The sequence below is a fragment of the Cydia strobilella genome, chromosome 11, assembly GCF_947568885.1.
Source record: "Cydia strobilella chromosome 11, ilCydStro3.1, whole genome shotgun sequence".
In the NCBI taxonomy this organism is placed as follows: Eukaryota; Metazoa; Arthropoda; class Insecta; order Lepidoptera; family Tortricidae; genus Cydia; species Cydia strobilella.
The window spans coordinates 18,287,323-18,301,128 of NC_086051.1; the positions used below are offsets into that span (position 1 = coordinate 18,287,323).

Here is a 13,806-nt window from a genome sequence, read left to right on the forward strand (position 1 = left end):
TGACTTTTTATCTTTTATGCATGCAGTAGGTACTTAATTGCACGATATAGTCGAGAACCGCTTTTTCATTTAAACGTAGTCTACAATTTTCTCGCTGGTTTTTTTTTAAATTTATATATTTAAATTTACAACTTACTTAAGTACTAAACATTTATATTCTCGCCAAATTGATGGCGATTGAATTGAATTTATGAAAAATATTTTTACATGATTTCCGTTTGATCCGACTTTATTAGTAAGTATTAACCATAGCTATAATCAAAATTATTATAAGACAGCTCAAATAAATAGCTATAGTTAAAAGCTCCTAACTGTATTAATATAATCGAATTTAAACTGTTGTGAGAGATACTAACATTAAATCAGTTTACGGTTTAGACTCACTTGACCTAGGCTCTCAGAAACATGTCGCGCGAGTGACTAAAACAAGTGAGTCTAAACCGTAAAATGATTTAATGTATTAGTATACATCGAATTGCGTAAAAATATTTTGTTTTAAGCCCAGATGGAAAATGGAGAATACTTTTGTATATAGAAGAGGTCACATGACTTCGCCCATTTCGAATTATAACAATGAATTATAATTGTATTGTAATAAATATTTTGTAAGTGGCCAGATTGGGTTAAAAATATTTAAATAATACAATTTAATATACATGCAACAGAAAAACAATTTAACCCAAAAATATACGATTAAATCTCATTATAATGTATGCATTGTCGCATAACACCGTTCATCTCAAATGAATAATAGGGATTTCAGGATAAAATTATGGAATCAATTAATTAAGAGAATGGAAAAATGTTTTTTCCTCAACCTGTCTTTTATGTGGAAAACCAGTTTTAAGTCATACTTTACTCTAAAAACTTCAAAAAAGAACAATATCAACGATTGATTAGTCATTTTTTAGTACGTTATTTATCCATTAAATTATAATATAATTAATAATAAATAAATATTATAGGACATTCTTACACAGATTGACTAAGTCCCACGGTAAGCCCAAGGAAGCTTGTGTTATGGGTACTCAGACAACGATATATATTATATATAAATACTTAAATACATAGAAAACACCCATGACTCAGGAGCAAATATCTGTGCTCATCACACAAATAAATGCCCTTACCGGGATTTGAACCCAGGATCATCGGCTTCACAGGCAGGGTCACTACCCACTAGGCCAGACCGGTCGTCAAGTCAATATATTCTTATTCTGAAATAAATGTTACAGGAAAAGGTCACGAAGCCCTGTGGTGAAGGCCGGATTCGAATTTGTTATGGTTTTGAACTGGTTTTGACACGACCGTAACGATCGTCTTTGATTGGCACACATCTCACGCACAAGTTTCAATTCATTTCAATGCACCAGGCACCAATCATTCATTCATTCATTCATTCCTTTATAAAACATAGTTTTACATGTCAAATACAGTATTCACACACACACAGATACAGTACAGTACAGTACAGCTGATACAGTATACAGTATCAGCGTGACCGTTGGTCTAATTGGGCTAAAAATCCGAATATCACTTTTTACATACACAGTGGAAAAATTAATGGCCCCTGGATGGAAAGTACCTTAAAACCTTAAGTTAGCCCATTTTACTTAAAATGAACATTATTTTATTTTTTTAAAGAAATAAAACTGCATTCCCTCGTCCGGGAATCGAACCGACTAAAAGTTCAAAAAATACTAAATATTCGATTTTATGGATATTTTGTACGACAGACAAGTGTAAGACCTAACTGTATCGATTAGTGGAATAAAATAGCAAGTTATTTCTCAAATACATTTTTAGTCGTTTCGATTCCAGGCAAGACAAACGAATTAAAAAAAAGTCTTTAAATGCAGTTTTGTTTCTTTTTAAAAATAAAATAAAGTTTCCTTTAAGTAAAATGAGCTAACTTAAAGTTTTAAGGTACTTTCCCTGCAGGGCTCATTCATTTTTTCCACTGAATATGTACAGTCAAGGGCATAAACATATATACATTACCAAAGTTTCAAAAATATGTGTATAAACACCTTAGACAATAAAGTCGTGTTCACATATTTTTGAGCCATTTATCTGGATCGATATTATATTTGTATTTTTGCCTTCGATTGTACATACTATAATATCCTAGACCCTAGACTAGGTAAGCGTATACACTAATGTGCATAATTTGACGGGTTACTCACGTATCCTCGGCGTCTGCGCCGGTCCGTCACCGTCAACGCAAGCTCCTGATGACGCTCCTCGGTACGGAGTGAAACATGTCGAGCGTTTTTCGACTCGAAATACGTGAGTGACCCGATGTTTAATATGTCTGTGTCTCACGGAAGTTTTGTTATTAAAAGTGCATACCTTGATTTGACAAGGACAAGATAAATGCCTCTGGTTGTTTTAGTACGAATACCTATGATACTTTATATATCTAAGGCTTACTACCAATTTAACACTTGAGTAGATATGTTTACTTAATTATTACCTTTCCGGAGGACCTTCATGAATCAATACCTCGTCATCTCCCCTTTGCGCTCGACTGGTGTCTCGCAAGGACGCAGCTCGGCCTTAGGCCAGGATTACACTTGTAAGTTTTACTTACGTAAGTATAAAGCTATTTGCTAGAATGAGGTAACGATATTCATATCTCATTCTGTAGTATAGCTGTGTCCCTACTTCTTCTTCTTCCTGCCCTTATCCCACGTTATGTGGGGTCGGCACAACATGTTTTTCTCTTCCATTCTCTATCTTTCGTCACCTCAGCACTCACTCCTTTCTCTCTCATATCCTCTTTCACACAATCCATCCATCGCTTTTTGGGTCTACCATACGCTCTCCGTCCATCAACATTCATCCCTAACATTATTTTGCCTATATGGCATTCATCCCTCATCACATGCCCATACCACGCTAACCTACTACTTCTTATCTTCTCTAGCTAGTCCCTACTTAAGTAAGTAAAACTTACAAGTGTAATCCTGGCCTTAGGCTATTAGTTTAGTTACTTAGCATAGTTCCTGTACTTGGAATTAGAGCCGACTGCTAATATACGGCTATCTGCCATTACTGCGTGTTTCTCTTCGCTCCACACCGGACGCCCCACCACTCCCGAAGTAAACTCCTCTACAGTACTATATTTTGGCCGTGTATTTTTGGCCCCGCGAACCGTATGCTAATATATCCCAATTACCTATCCCACGCGGACTCTAATGACCTCAGTAATGGCCGTAATCGAGCGATGCCGGGGTTAATCCAAGAGTAATTTATGTATAATACCGTGTCCCGACTGTCAAGCAGACTAAATTAACTATTGTGTAACAGGTAGTGCTGACTGCGTAGAGATGCTCGCTTCATTTTCTATCGCATGCGGCCATTGTTGGTGAGCGCACGCCACTCGCTGATACACAATGGTCACGCGCTCACCAACAATGGGCACGCGCACGCACAATAGGAACAAAGGCTTTTGTTTAACAGATTAGGGTCTGGCGAAAAAATCATTTGAGAAGACGCAGATTATAACGGGGAGTGCAGGAACTTTCTGCCTCGCACAACTAAACTGTATTATTAACTACTATAAGTGCCTGATACTGAATCATAATTTGACGACCGGTCTGGCCTAGTGGGTAGCGACCCTGCCTGTGAAGCCGATGGTCCTGGGTTCAAATCCTGGTAAGGGCATTTATTTGTGTGATAAGCACAGATAATTGTTCCTGAGTCATGGGTGTTTTTCTATGTATTTAAGTATTTATATATTATATATATCATTGTCTGAGTACTCACAACACAAGCCTCCTTGGGCTTACCGTGGGACTTAGTCAATCCGTGTAAGAATGTCCTACAATATATATTTTTTTATATATAATTTGCTGTAGCTGTAAAAATCACTTTAAATTAAACTAATTTAAATATTAATAATATACTAATTATGTTTAGACAGCAATTCATCTCTGAGTAAATTAATGTTGTGTCGTATTCATATTGTCTACAATCTCGAATTTTAAGTACAACATTAGGATTTAAATAAAAACACACACCTATCATCTCTCTTGCAGCAACGCTTGTCATTTTCATCAAACTTCTCCAAAAGCTTAATGTGAATAAAGATAGATTAAAATAAAGATAGATTTAGAAAGCGTATTAAATTTAAAAATAATTTATTGTGAGTAGTACAAAAATGTTCTCGTATTTCTACAATACCCAACAGAGAAAAATAAGAAAAGATAACCGTAAGGTCAAACACAAAGACAAATAGTCCTTCACATTTGAAAAAATGTTTAGAATAAAACCCAGTTCAGCGAAACCATTTTGCATGGAATAGTAATATTAGATTTAGACTCGAATATATAATAATTAAAACTAGAATTAACCCTAAAAATTAAGTTAATTATAACACACTAACTGTATAATTAAGATTTAGCATTAAGAATTGTAATTATGCTTATTGGTAAAAATCACTATGTACATATTATAAGTTCTCGTTAAGTGAAATGTAAAATCTCTTATGAGAAAATAAAATTCTTTAACCCGAATACACAGTCAGTGCATTGACCTGACTGAATCGATTGGCGACAATCGCTTTAAGCTTTAAACCCGTCATAACGAGGAGCGCGTGCCTAGACTGAGAAGCGGCATTGAGAATAAATCGATTTATAGCACTAGTTTCTTTTCATTTCTCATGCTCTGAAAGAGGGTCATTGTTGTTCTAAAAGGTGTGCAGAAAATGATACGTGTCTGCACTAGAGCATTTTACGTTCGAAGTACGATTTTTTGAATTTTTTTACGATAAGCAATTGAAATTTGAATTTAAATGTATTTGTTATACAATTTCCATTCTGATATTTGACTCTCCATTCTATAAATAGAGACACTTTTGCCTAAATTGTTAACTGAAGGTAGGGTACCTAAAAATACTATAAAAAATTATACTTGGTCATGTTTTAAAAAAGACATGCATTTTACTTTCCTCGTATTCGAAATGAAAAGTAGAGTGTTTAACTCGGGTGAAAGGCATCATTTCAGCCTCGGACTATTGGCGCTCTCACTGCGTTCGAGCGCCAAAAATACCTCGGCAGAAATGACTGCCTTTCATCCCTTGGTTAACAATCTACTATTTAGGGTTCAGTTACAATGGGGTCCCAGGACATCACAACTGAGTAACATAGGAATTTCGCCGTGACCGCTAGTTAATTATATTAAAACATGTCCCGCGGGTGTCGGCTATAATATTCCACGCCCGACCATTTTGGCGCAGCGTGCACATTTCTACAACCGTCCATACCGTGAACTAACAATTTGTAACCTTTATTGCAACCACATAAGGTTCATCTCTGGTCATTAAGCTGGCGGTTTCTACAACGGTCTAATTTCGAAAACACACCGTAAATCCCATGCGCACGTCGGTTCGCAGTAACGATAAATTGCTATTATGAATTAGTGTACGAATTATTATCTAGGGATATTTTTGTAAAGGAGGGTATTCTAATTGGCTCTAATGACAACGAGACTGACGGCTGAAACGAGACTATATAAGTTTTTTTCGATACTTAATTCCTGTGTCGCAGGTTTGTTTTTATCGATGATTTTGTGTCACGATATTTTAGTTTTTTATTCGTTTTCTTATATTTATTTTGTTATACAAATTATTTTAAACAGATATTTGACAAGTCTCGCCAACGGCAAAGCCACATAATATTTGAATAAGGTGTAGAGTTTGTGAAGTTAGGGCTTGTAGAGTTAGAAGTTTGGCTACATAAAATCTAACACTTATTTAATTATACGAACGGGTTTACCGCGATTTAATTTCATTGTTTTTACCTTAAATTCCGACGTTTCAGCTGAGTTGCACCAGCTGTGGTCACGGAAAGACTAACGTCCCAGCAAAATGTCAACGGAGATCTAAGTAAACAACACTGAACTACCCGAAATTAGTTTTTCGATTTATGACAAAGTTGCGTTTGACGCTAGAAGTCACAAATTTGGATTAGTCATCGGCCTAACAAACAAGTCTGCAAAAATCGCACTTAAACTATCGTGAGACATATTACAAAATATGTCACGACGTACAACCGCCGCGGACACTCGTGCCTGAGGAAGGATTCCCAAAGAATCCGAAACATGTCGCCAAAAGCGACTAAAAATAATAGTGAGTACTGTACTGATAAATATTTTGAAGTCTGCAAAAATTCAGAACTACCGGATTTGACGCAAACGCAAATGTATAAAGTTACTGTATTAAAAGAGCTAAGCGTATTACTGAGCCGTGACCCTTTTGTCACGCTGCAACGCACACAGTTTGATGGTGACAAATGCATCGGGCTATGATGCCGGGTTAATTGGTGCGACCATATCTTTTTGACCCTCCGCTTCCACTCTCAAAGTCTCTCTCCGTATACGTTCGAACTCAAGCACCCTTATATAATTAACTACCTCATTAAACTCCACTCGAATCCTTAACATTTTTTCATATACCTTTATCAAATACATCACTTCATCTTCATATGTATATCCAACTTTAGACTTACGAAACTGGTACATCGCCCTGTACCCATTGTTAAACTGTTGTTTTAAATTCTCTAAAACAGCAATAGAGTATCCTATTTGGTATTTAGTCACCTTTTCGTATCTTTCCTTGAGCTTCTGAGCGTATATGAACTTATACTGAGCACCATAGATGAATTGTGCCATGAGTATTAGAGTTCTTTCTAAGGCTCTGCGATCGCTGTAATATAAGTCAGAGGCTAGCTTTTCTAATTCCTCGGGCACATGACTTGGTAAATTGTAATACGCTGCCAACGCCTGAAATTTTCTGTCATTAATCTTAATTACTCCCTGTTTGTGTGGGTCTCGTCTATAAGGATATATAGTCGTCGAGCGCTTCACGTTACCTTGTCGGCGAGATATATTCATACTCGTAGTTTCATCCGCCCATTTTTGAAATACAGCATAAAGTTGGTTGAATCGTGTTGTAGTTTCGTTAAACACATCTTGTTTAAAGTCCGGCTTGGACGATATTGGCTGTTCGAGCATTTGCTCTAACTCTAATTTATTCTCGGGGTTTTTGTAAAGTTCTTTGTAGATGTTTTCTGTGTCCTCTTTTTTTAGGACTTGACTTTTTGAAGGAGGCATGGGTGCTTGAGGTGTGGAGATTTTCTGCGCTTGAGCATAATTTCTTGTGCGCACGGAGGTTTGAGCGTAATTTCGGGTGCGTTTGGGCGTTTGAGCGTAACTTTTCCCCTGAAGATTGAGCATGGGGTTCTTTGGTGTTTCATCGTCAAGCGATTTGAGTAAAGGCGCGTTTAGGGTGCGAAATTTGAGCACTAGACGTCCATCAGTAAGGGTTTTATTGGAGATCGGGTGTGGGGTTTTCTGTTTGAAAACTGGACCGATGACGCTGCTGAATATGTCGTCTATTTCTGTATCGAATACATCCAGATTGTCTGTGCTGTAGCCCACGGCAAGGACTGGAAGAGGATAATTTAAGAATTTTACAAGATGATCATATACTAACAGTTTTGAATGGTTCACGGTTGGTTTCACTAGACCGACCGGGATATGGACCGTGATTACCTTTTGTACTGTTTTCGAGCTCCCGATATTATGGTAACGTTAAATCTTGACAAGTGAACAAGATGCATGTAACTGCGTCTAAATATCGGGAGCTCGAAAACAGTACAGAAGAGGTAAACATGGTCCATATTCCGGTTGATATTTAAGTCTAGGTACTAGTTTATCATTAAAGATAATACGATAAAGGAAAAAAGAGAAAATAATAGCTATTTAAAAAAAACTACCTATGTTTAATATTTCTGACAGTTTGGTATTGGCATTAACGTTGGATCTCATAGACATAGTATATACAAGTAGTTATAGACATTAAACCGAGCGACCAGGGGTAAGAGAAAGACATATTCATGTACTGACAGTTTCATGTATGGCAGCATAATCCTTTTTCTCTTTCACTTATAAATTTCGGTATTTCGCCATCGCCTCCTTGCTATGATGCCATAACCCGACCATATGTATTTATTTATTTATTTATTTTAAAAATAGTTGTACAGCATAACAGTATGAAATATACAAAGTCACTGCAAAACTACAAACAAAAACAAAAACAGGTAAACTAATGATATTATTATACAATAAGCACATTCAAACTGTTGAAGGACGTGCATCCATCTTCTCACAGAACCTCAACAATTCCTCTCGCACTTCGCTCCACCTGCCAGCAAATAAATCACACTCGGGCGCTGATGCTAAGAGCGCATTCAGGAGGGGTAAAGGGCGAACAAGTGGGGATTTTCTGCGAGACACGGTTCGCGATATCGGGCCTACAAGTAGACCACGGTCCCGAGGCCGGAAGTTGACTCTGGTCGGGCTAGGGACAAAAAGACGCAGTAATTGCGCCACCAGTTCGGCACAATCCGATTCACCTCGCAAGACGCAACAGGCTGTCGTAAGGAGCTTAAAATTTCGTCTTACCTCCAAAGAGAGTATCATGAAAAAATGCCCGGTCGGTGATAAAGACAAAGCATGGCACTATTTTCTCTTTCCTCTTATAGGAATCGCAATAAGACTATCTTTCTCTATCAAAGTGTCAGGCCCTTGTTGGATCTAGTTGTTGGTCTATACAGAATGAAGCCTCATTTCCAATATTATTACGTTTATATTTTATTACGTTACGTTTTTTGGCTGAAAAAATGACACTTTTGACACTGACAGATCAGTATCATATTGGAAACAGATCTTAAAACTAAAATTCGAATTGGCCTATATATTAACTTATGTAGTGTGTTATGTATGGTTCGACAATTTTTCTATAATATATGACATACAAATATATATTTCAGTTTATGACAATATTTTAGCATGGCATATGACAATGAGAATGACAATGGTATAGTAGAATAGAATAGAAGATGCTTTATTCAAAAACGCTTAATTTAAAACTTAACTAATAACACTGACATAGATTGCTGGTTATAAAGCGTTCCTGAAATGGTCTCCACTCAGCTTCATGTCAAGGAACCTATAGGCCCCCGACGCTGGTCTTCCGTGGAAACCCTTCCGAGAGAGCGCAACAAATACAACTTAAATATAATTACAACAGCTATACGAATCAAATATAAAATAAATAAATAAATATATAATACTACAGCTATACAAATTAAATATAATTTTAGTTGAATTATTATAACTATTGATCCACATTAAAATATAAAAACTATTGACCAGTACAGTAGCAGTCATACTTCTTTTATTTGTACAATTAGATCCACTTAGAAGTATTGTTTTTTACTTACAGAGCAACAATGTGGAAATAGCTATTTGAAACATGGCTCAGTATCTCACGGAGTAAAATGTATTATTTCTTCAATTAATTAACTATTAGGTACTAATTAAATGAGCGTATAATTGTACGCGCACCATGTCTAATAGGTAAGTATGTTCAAGGGTTATCTTAATTATAATACTAATAAAATAAGAAAATTTGCAATTTATAGTATAGTATAGTACAGTTAGCAGCCAATTAATCTTCTCAAATGATTTTTTCGCACAAGACCCTAAAAAGCCATTATTTCACGCGCTCAGACACAATGGCACGGTCTCAGACACAATGGCCGCACTCAGCCAAAAAAAAATAATGCCAAAACTTTGTTGCAAAAAAAAGTTCTACTTTTTAGGGTTCCGTACCCAAAGGGTAAAAAGGACCCTATTACTAAGACTCCGTCTGTCCGTCTGTCCATCTGTCTGTCTGTATGTCACCAGGCTGTATCTCATGAACCGTGATATCTAGACAGTTGAATTCCACAGCTGATGTATTTCTGTTGCCGCTATAACAACAAATACTAAAAACAGAATAATATAAATATTTAAATGGGGCTCCCATACAACAAACGTGATTTTTTTGCTGTTTTTTTCCGTAATGGTACGGAACCCTTCGTGGGCGAGTCCGACTCGCACTTGGCCGGTTTTTCCTAATCAGAACACCAGAACACGATACACGCGACAGAAATCTGGCGGACTTCTGGCGTGCTCTCAGTACAATTAATTTTTAAGCAACTTACTCACACTATGACACATGACACGTGTACGGACGTACCGTTCACACATAGAAACGGGAGTGATTTTTGATGTATAGCGTGTCCGCCATGTGACGATACTAAATAAGTATGTCCTTAAACGGATTGTCACATTTGTTACATCATGAATTTATAGGTAGAAGGCACGCAGGAGTTGTTAATGTTTACACTCAAAATAAACGACATTTACAGTAGGGTAAAAGCCTGACGCATTCATTTAAACCAGCATAGGTATGTAGGTACTTATAACATGGAGACTATATAAAGGAGCCAAATCTCTATGTATGAAAAGTGTCCATCAAAAAACAGTTATTAGGCGGCGCCACCATACACCGAAATACTACCAAAAACAACCTACGTAATTTGGTCGCGTTAATTTGTTGCCTTATTGTTTATGTTATACTCATGTCCCAGATTGAGCTTCATAAACCAAAAGTTGTCTCCACTGAACGCCATTATTATCCTCGAGTTGTGCGAGAAGCGATTGAAATCAAGAAGCACCCCAGAAATTTTAATAGGGAAGATGGTTTTAACTTATCGGCAACTTGGGGACCAGTGATCCAGAAGTTAAAGCCGAGGGATCTATCTTCGGATGTGTGCGCGGATGTTGTGAGTGTTGTGTGTCGGACTATTGACAATAATTAACTTTTATGTGTAGTGGGTGGTTTGAAAATGTGATGTCTACCTCGAACTTTAAATGCACTTTTCGTGGGGTAGCCACACAAATCTCTGTTTTGACATTTTGCTGGGACGTCAGTTAGCCGCGACCACGACCAGTGAAACCTGTGTCGAAACGTCGGTAAATAAAGGTAAAAAAAATAAATTCGCGATAGACCCGTTTCTAAATGTGATTTAATATCATGTCCCAGAGCCTAACTAGCGCCACCGGAGAGATTAGGAACTATTATTTAAAGCTGAAAGCGGTCACTTCTGCAACAATTCTGCCATAATAGATTGGCATCCTTTCTATACTATCCATAACTTATAATATGCCTTTTTACCGTATGGCAAGTATTTCGTGCCGTAGACTCGAGCATGGCGACGATAAGATAACGATCGCGCGGCACGCACTTCGCTAATGTCGATCGATTGTGAGCCTATACTTATAGTGCTACATAAAATATTAGAAATTCAATAAAATATGTGGCCAATGATGATGATGATAGAACTAAAAAAAATTCGTACCAAATTGTTGCCATGTTTAAGCATTTTACGTCAAAAATGTGACAGTTACTTAGGAAGTGGCGCCCTCAATAAATTTCTACAATTTCTTGTCGGACTATTCTCATTATTACTGTACAATGCAAGCATCGCACATTTCTCGCGTCAGCATTTAATATAATGAATGATTGCAGTTTATGCGATTACGCTTTAATTCGATTTATATTTCAGTTTACGTACATACGTGCTCCTAGCTAGTACTCATTATATACCTTGGTTATAAATAAAGACATATACATAAATCAGTGTTTCCATCAAGATATCAATCAACCATCAAGATCAAGAATCATATCAGCTCAGATGTACAACCCGTACATCTTTTGGTCCTTCGAAGCTTATCAGTGACTGTGGCAGTGAGTTCGTCCAAACGGCCTCCCACAAGCGGGTCTCACCGTGCGGATTGTCATTGTCATAGGAGTATCAGTTCATCATCGAAGATCATCATTATCAAGATTATCAAGAGACGTCTGCTATCAAGCCAAGTAAGAGAAATCTGCTACGGCAAATAAAATCAATATCAAACATCAAATCAGTGGCCACAGTATTATCAATTATTTGTTGATTAATACTTATTATCAATATCAACTTCAATACCTATCAATCAATCAAGATGAGTTTAGAAAAGGAAATGGAAACGATTCGCAACGAACAAAATCAGCTCATGGCCAGTATGAACAGGCTATTTGAGAACTACAAAAAAGATGGTCCAAGCCGCCGAACTGTGTCTAACATCAATAACAAGTTGACCGGCCTCGACGGATTTTGGCAAGAGTTTCAAAACAATCATGCAAGGTTGGTAGCATTCCAGAACGAAGATTGCACTTATTATGCCGAAAAGACTTATAACAAAACCAAAACCTTCTACGAATCAGCTCGGTCTGTATTGCTAGATCATTTGGATACAGCTAAAAAGGCTCCTCTATCACCGAGGCCTAGGCCAATCTCACCGAAACCAGCAGAACGTTCAACAGACTTTTCGCCAGAAATGTCCAATTGGGCAGCAGAAAAACCAAAAAACCCTAAAAATGAAGAAGTGCATCCTGAGACATCAAATCACCAGAGCCGCGCCGTCCCTCAGCCACAACAATCTGAGAATCAAGAAAAGACGGACATCCGGGCTCCAGTCAATCCAGGGTTCGCAATTCCACCTATTTTCAATTTCACCGAAAACCCAAGCGTCGATGCTGCCAAATTATCAGAGAAGATGAGAAAACAACAGAGCAACTTCAAGGCCTTCGCGCGTACTTTACATTACATCGACCTCTCCACCGTCAATGAAAAGTGGGAATTGGAAGATTTACTCAAATCAGTCCAGTCTCGTTGGACAACAATTGACACTCTTCACTGGGACATCGACAGTGAACTTTTCGAAGATGACGAAACCTACAATCAAACGTTCTGCAAATATGAGAAGAAATTCCAAGACATCAAAAAATCTATCAATTCGAAAATATGGTCCATGGCTCACCGGGAGAAATCAACCCCCGTCATGGACATACCGCCGTTTAGTGGGAATTACCAACAGTGGGTTTCATTCAAGGATCTATTTAATGAAGCCATACATCAAAATCGCTCCATGTCCAACGCACAAAAGATGCAATTCTTGAAAAATAAGGTCAGAGGTGAAGCTGAAAAACTCATTCAACATCTCAACATCAGCTCAGAAAATTATGACACCTGCTGGGAAATCCTAAACCACAGGTACAACAACACAAAACTGATTTTCACCGCCCACCTCAATAACCTGTTGTCGCTATCAACAATGCAACAACAATCGTATCAACTAATCAAGCGTCTACATGACACCACCAACGAGTGCCTAAACGCCATCAGGAACCTCGGCGTGGACACCTCGTCATGGGATCCGCTCATCGTCCATATTTTATCACAAAAGTTGGACGCGGAAACTCATACGGAGTATGTCGAATCATTGAAGAACCCACGTGACTTGCCGACCTTAAAGGAGTTTCTAGATTTCCTAGAAATGAAGTTCACATCATTTGAAGCAAGCCGCCGCAAGTTGGACACACCAAAAACACTCCAACAATCAGAAGCATCAAGAAAGCCTTACTACAAATCATTTGTAGGCATTAAAGATACATCATTATCACAAAATAATTCAAATGATGTTAAATCAAGTTATTACCAAAGAAAACATTGCCCAGTTTGTAATAAGAATCACGGCATATTTTATTGCGAAACATTTCAAGGTGCAAAGCCAGAAAGCAAACGAGGCATTATTGCAAGTTTGAATTTATGCAAAAATTGCCTTTACAATCACTACGATAAAGAATGTATTTCAACAAGTCGATGCCGCACGTGTCAAGGAAAACATAATACGCTCGTACATGATGCCTACAGTCAGAAACAAGATACTTCCGACCTACTTAATAAACGGAAAACTGTTGCAACAATTACGCAAGAATGTAGGAATAATATAGAAGTTTTATTAGCAACCGCCCTCATCAAAGTAAGGGCAGTAGATGGAACTTATCACATTCTGAGAGCCTTTATT

General features: G+C 37.5%; 2 protein-coding genes across 2 annotated transcripts in view; both read right to left on the reverse strand.

The window, feature by feature from the left end:
• Positions 1-13,806, reverse strand: part of LOC134745651 (uncharacterized) — a 424,512-nt gene that overhangs the window by 221,154 nt on the left and 189,552 nt on the right. The gene's annotated exons all lie outside the window — the stretch shown is intronic.
• Positions 6,307-9,337, reverse strand: LOC134745588 (uncharacterized). The gene is made up of 2 exons (XM_063679661.1): positions 9,291-9,337; positions 6,307-7,451 (listed from the first exon to the last, which is right to left on the reverse strand). Exons 1-2 carry the CDS (start codon positions 9,322-9,324, stop codon positions 6,307-6,309), a joined length of 1,179 nt encoding a protein of 392 aa, XP_063535731.1. The 5' UTR covers positions 9,325-9,337.

What these genes read in the sequence shown, in the direction of transcription:
- LOC134745588 (XM_063679661.1), bottom strand. Translation starts at nt 9,324, where the DNA reads ATGTTTCAAATAGCTATTTCCACATTGTTGCTCT. An exon ending in TATTTCCACATTGTTGCTCT is followed by an intron (nt 7,452 to 9,290) that starts GTAAGTAAAAAA and finishes ATCCTCTTCCAG; the next exon opens with TCCTTGCCGTGGGCTACAGC.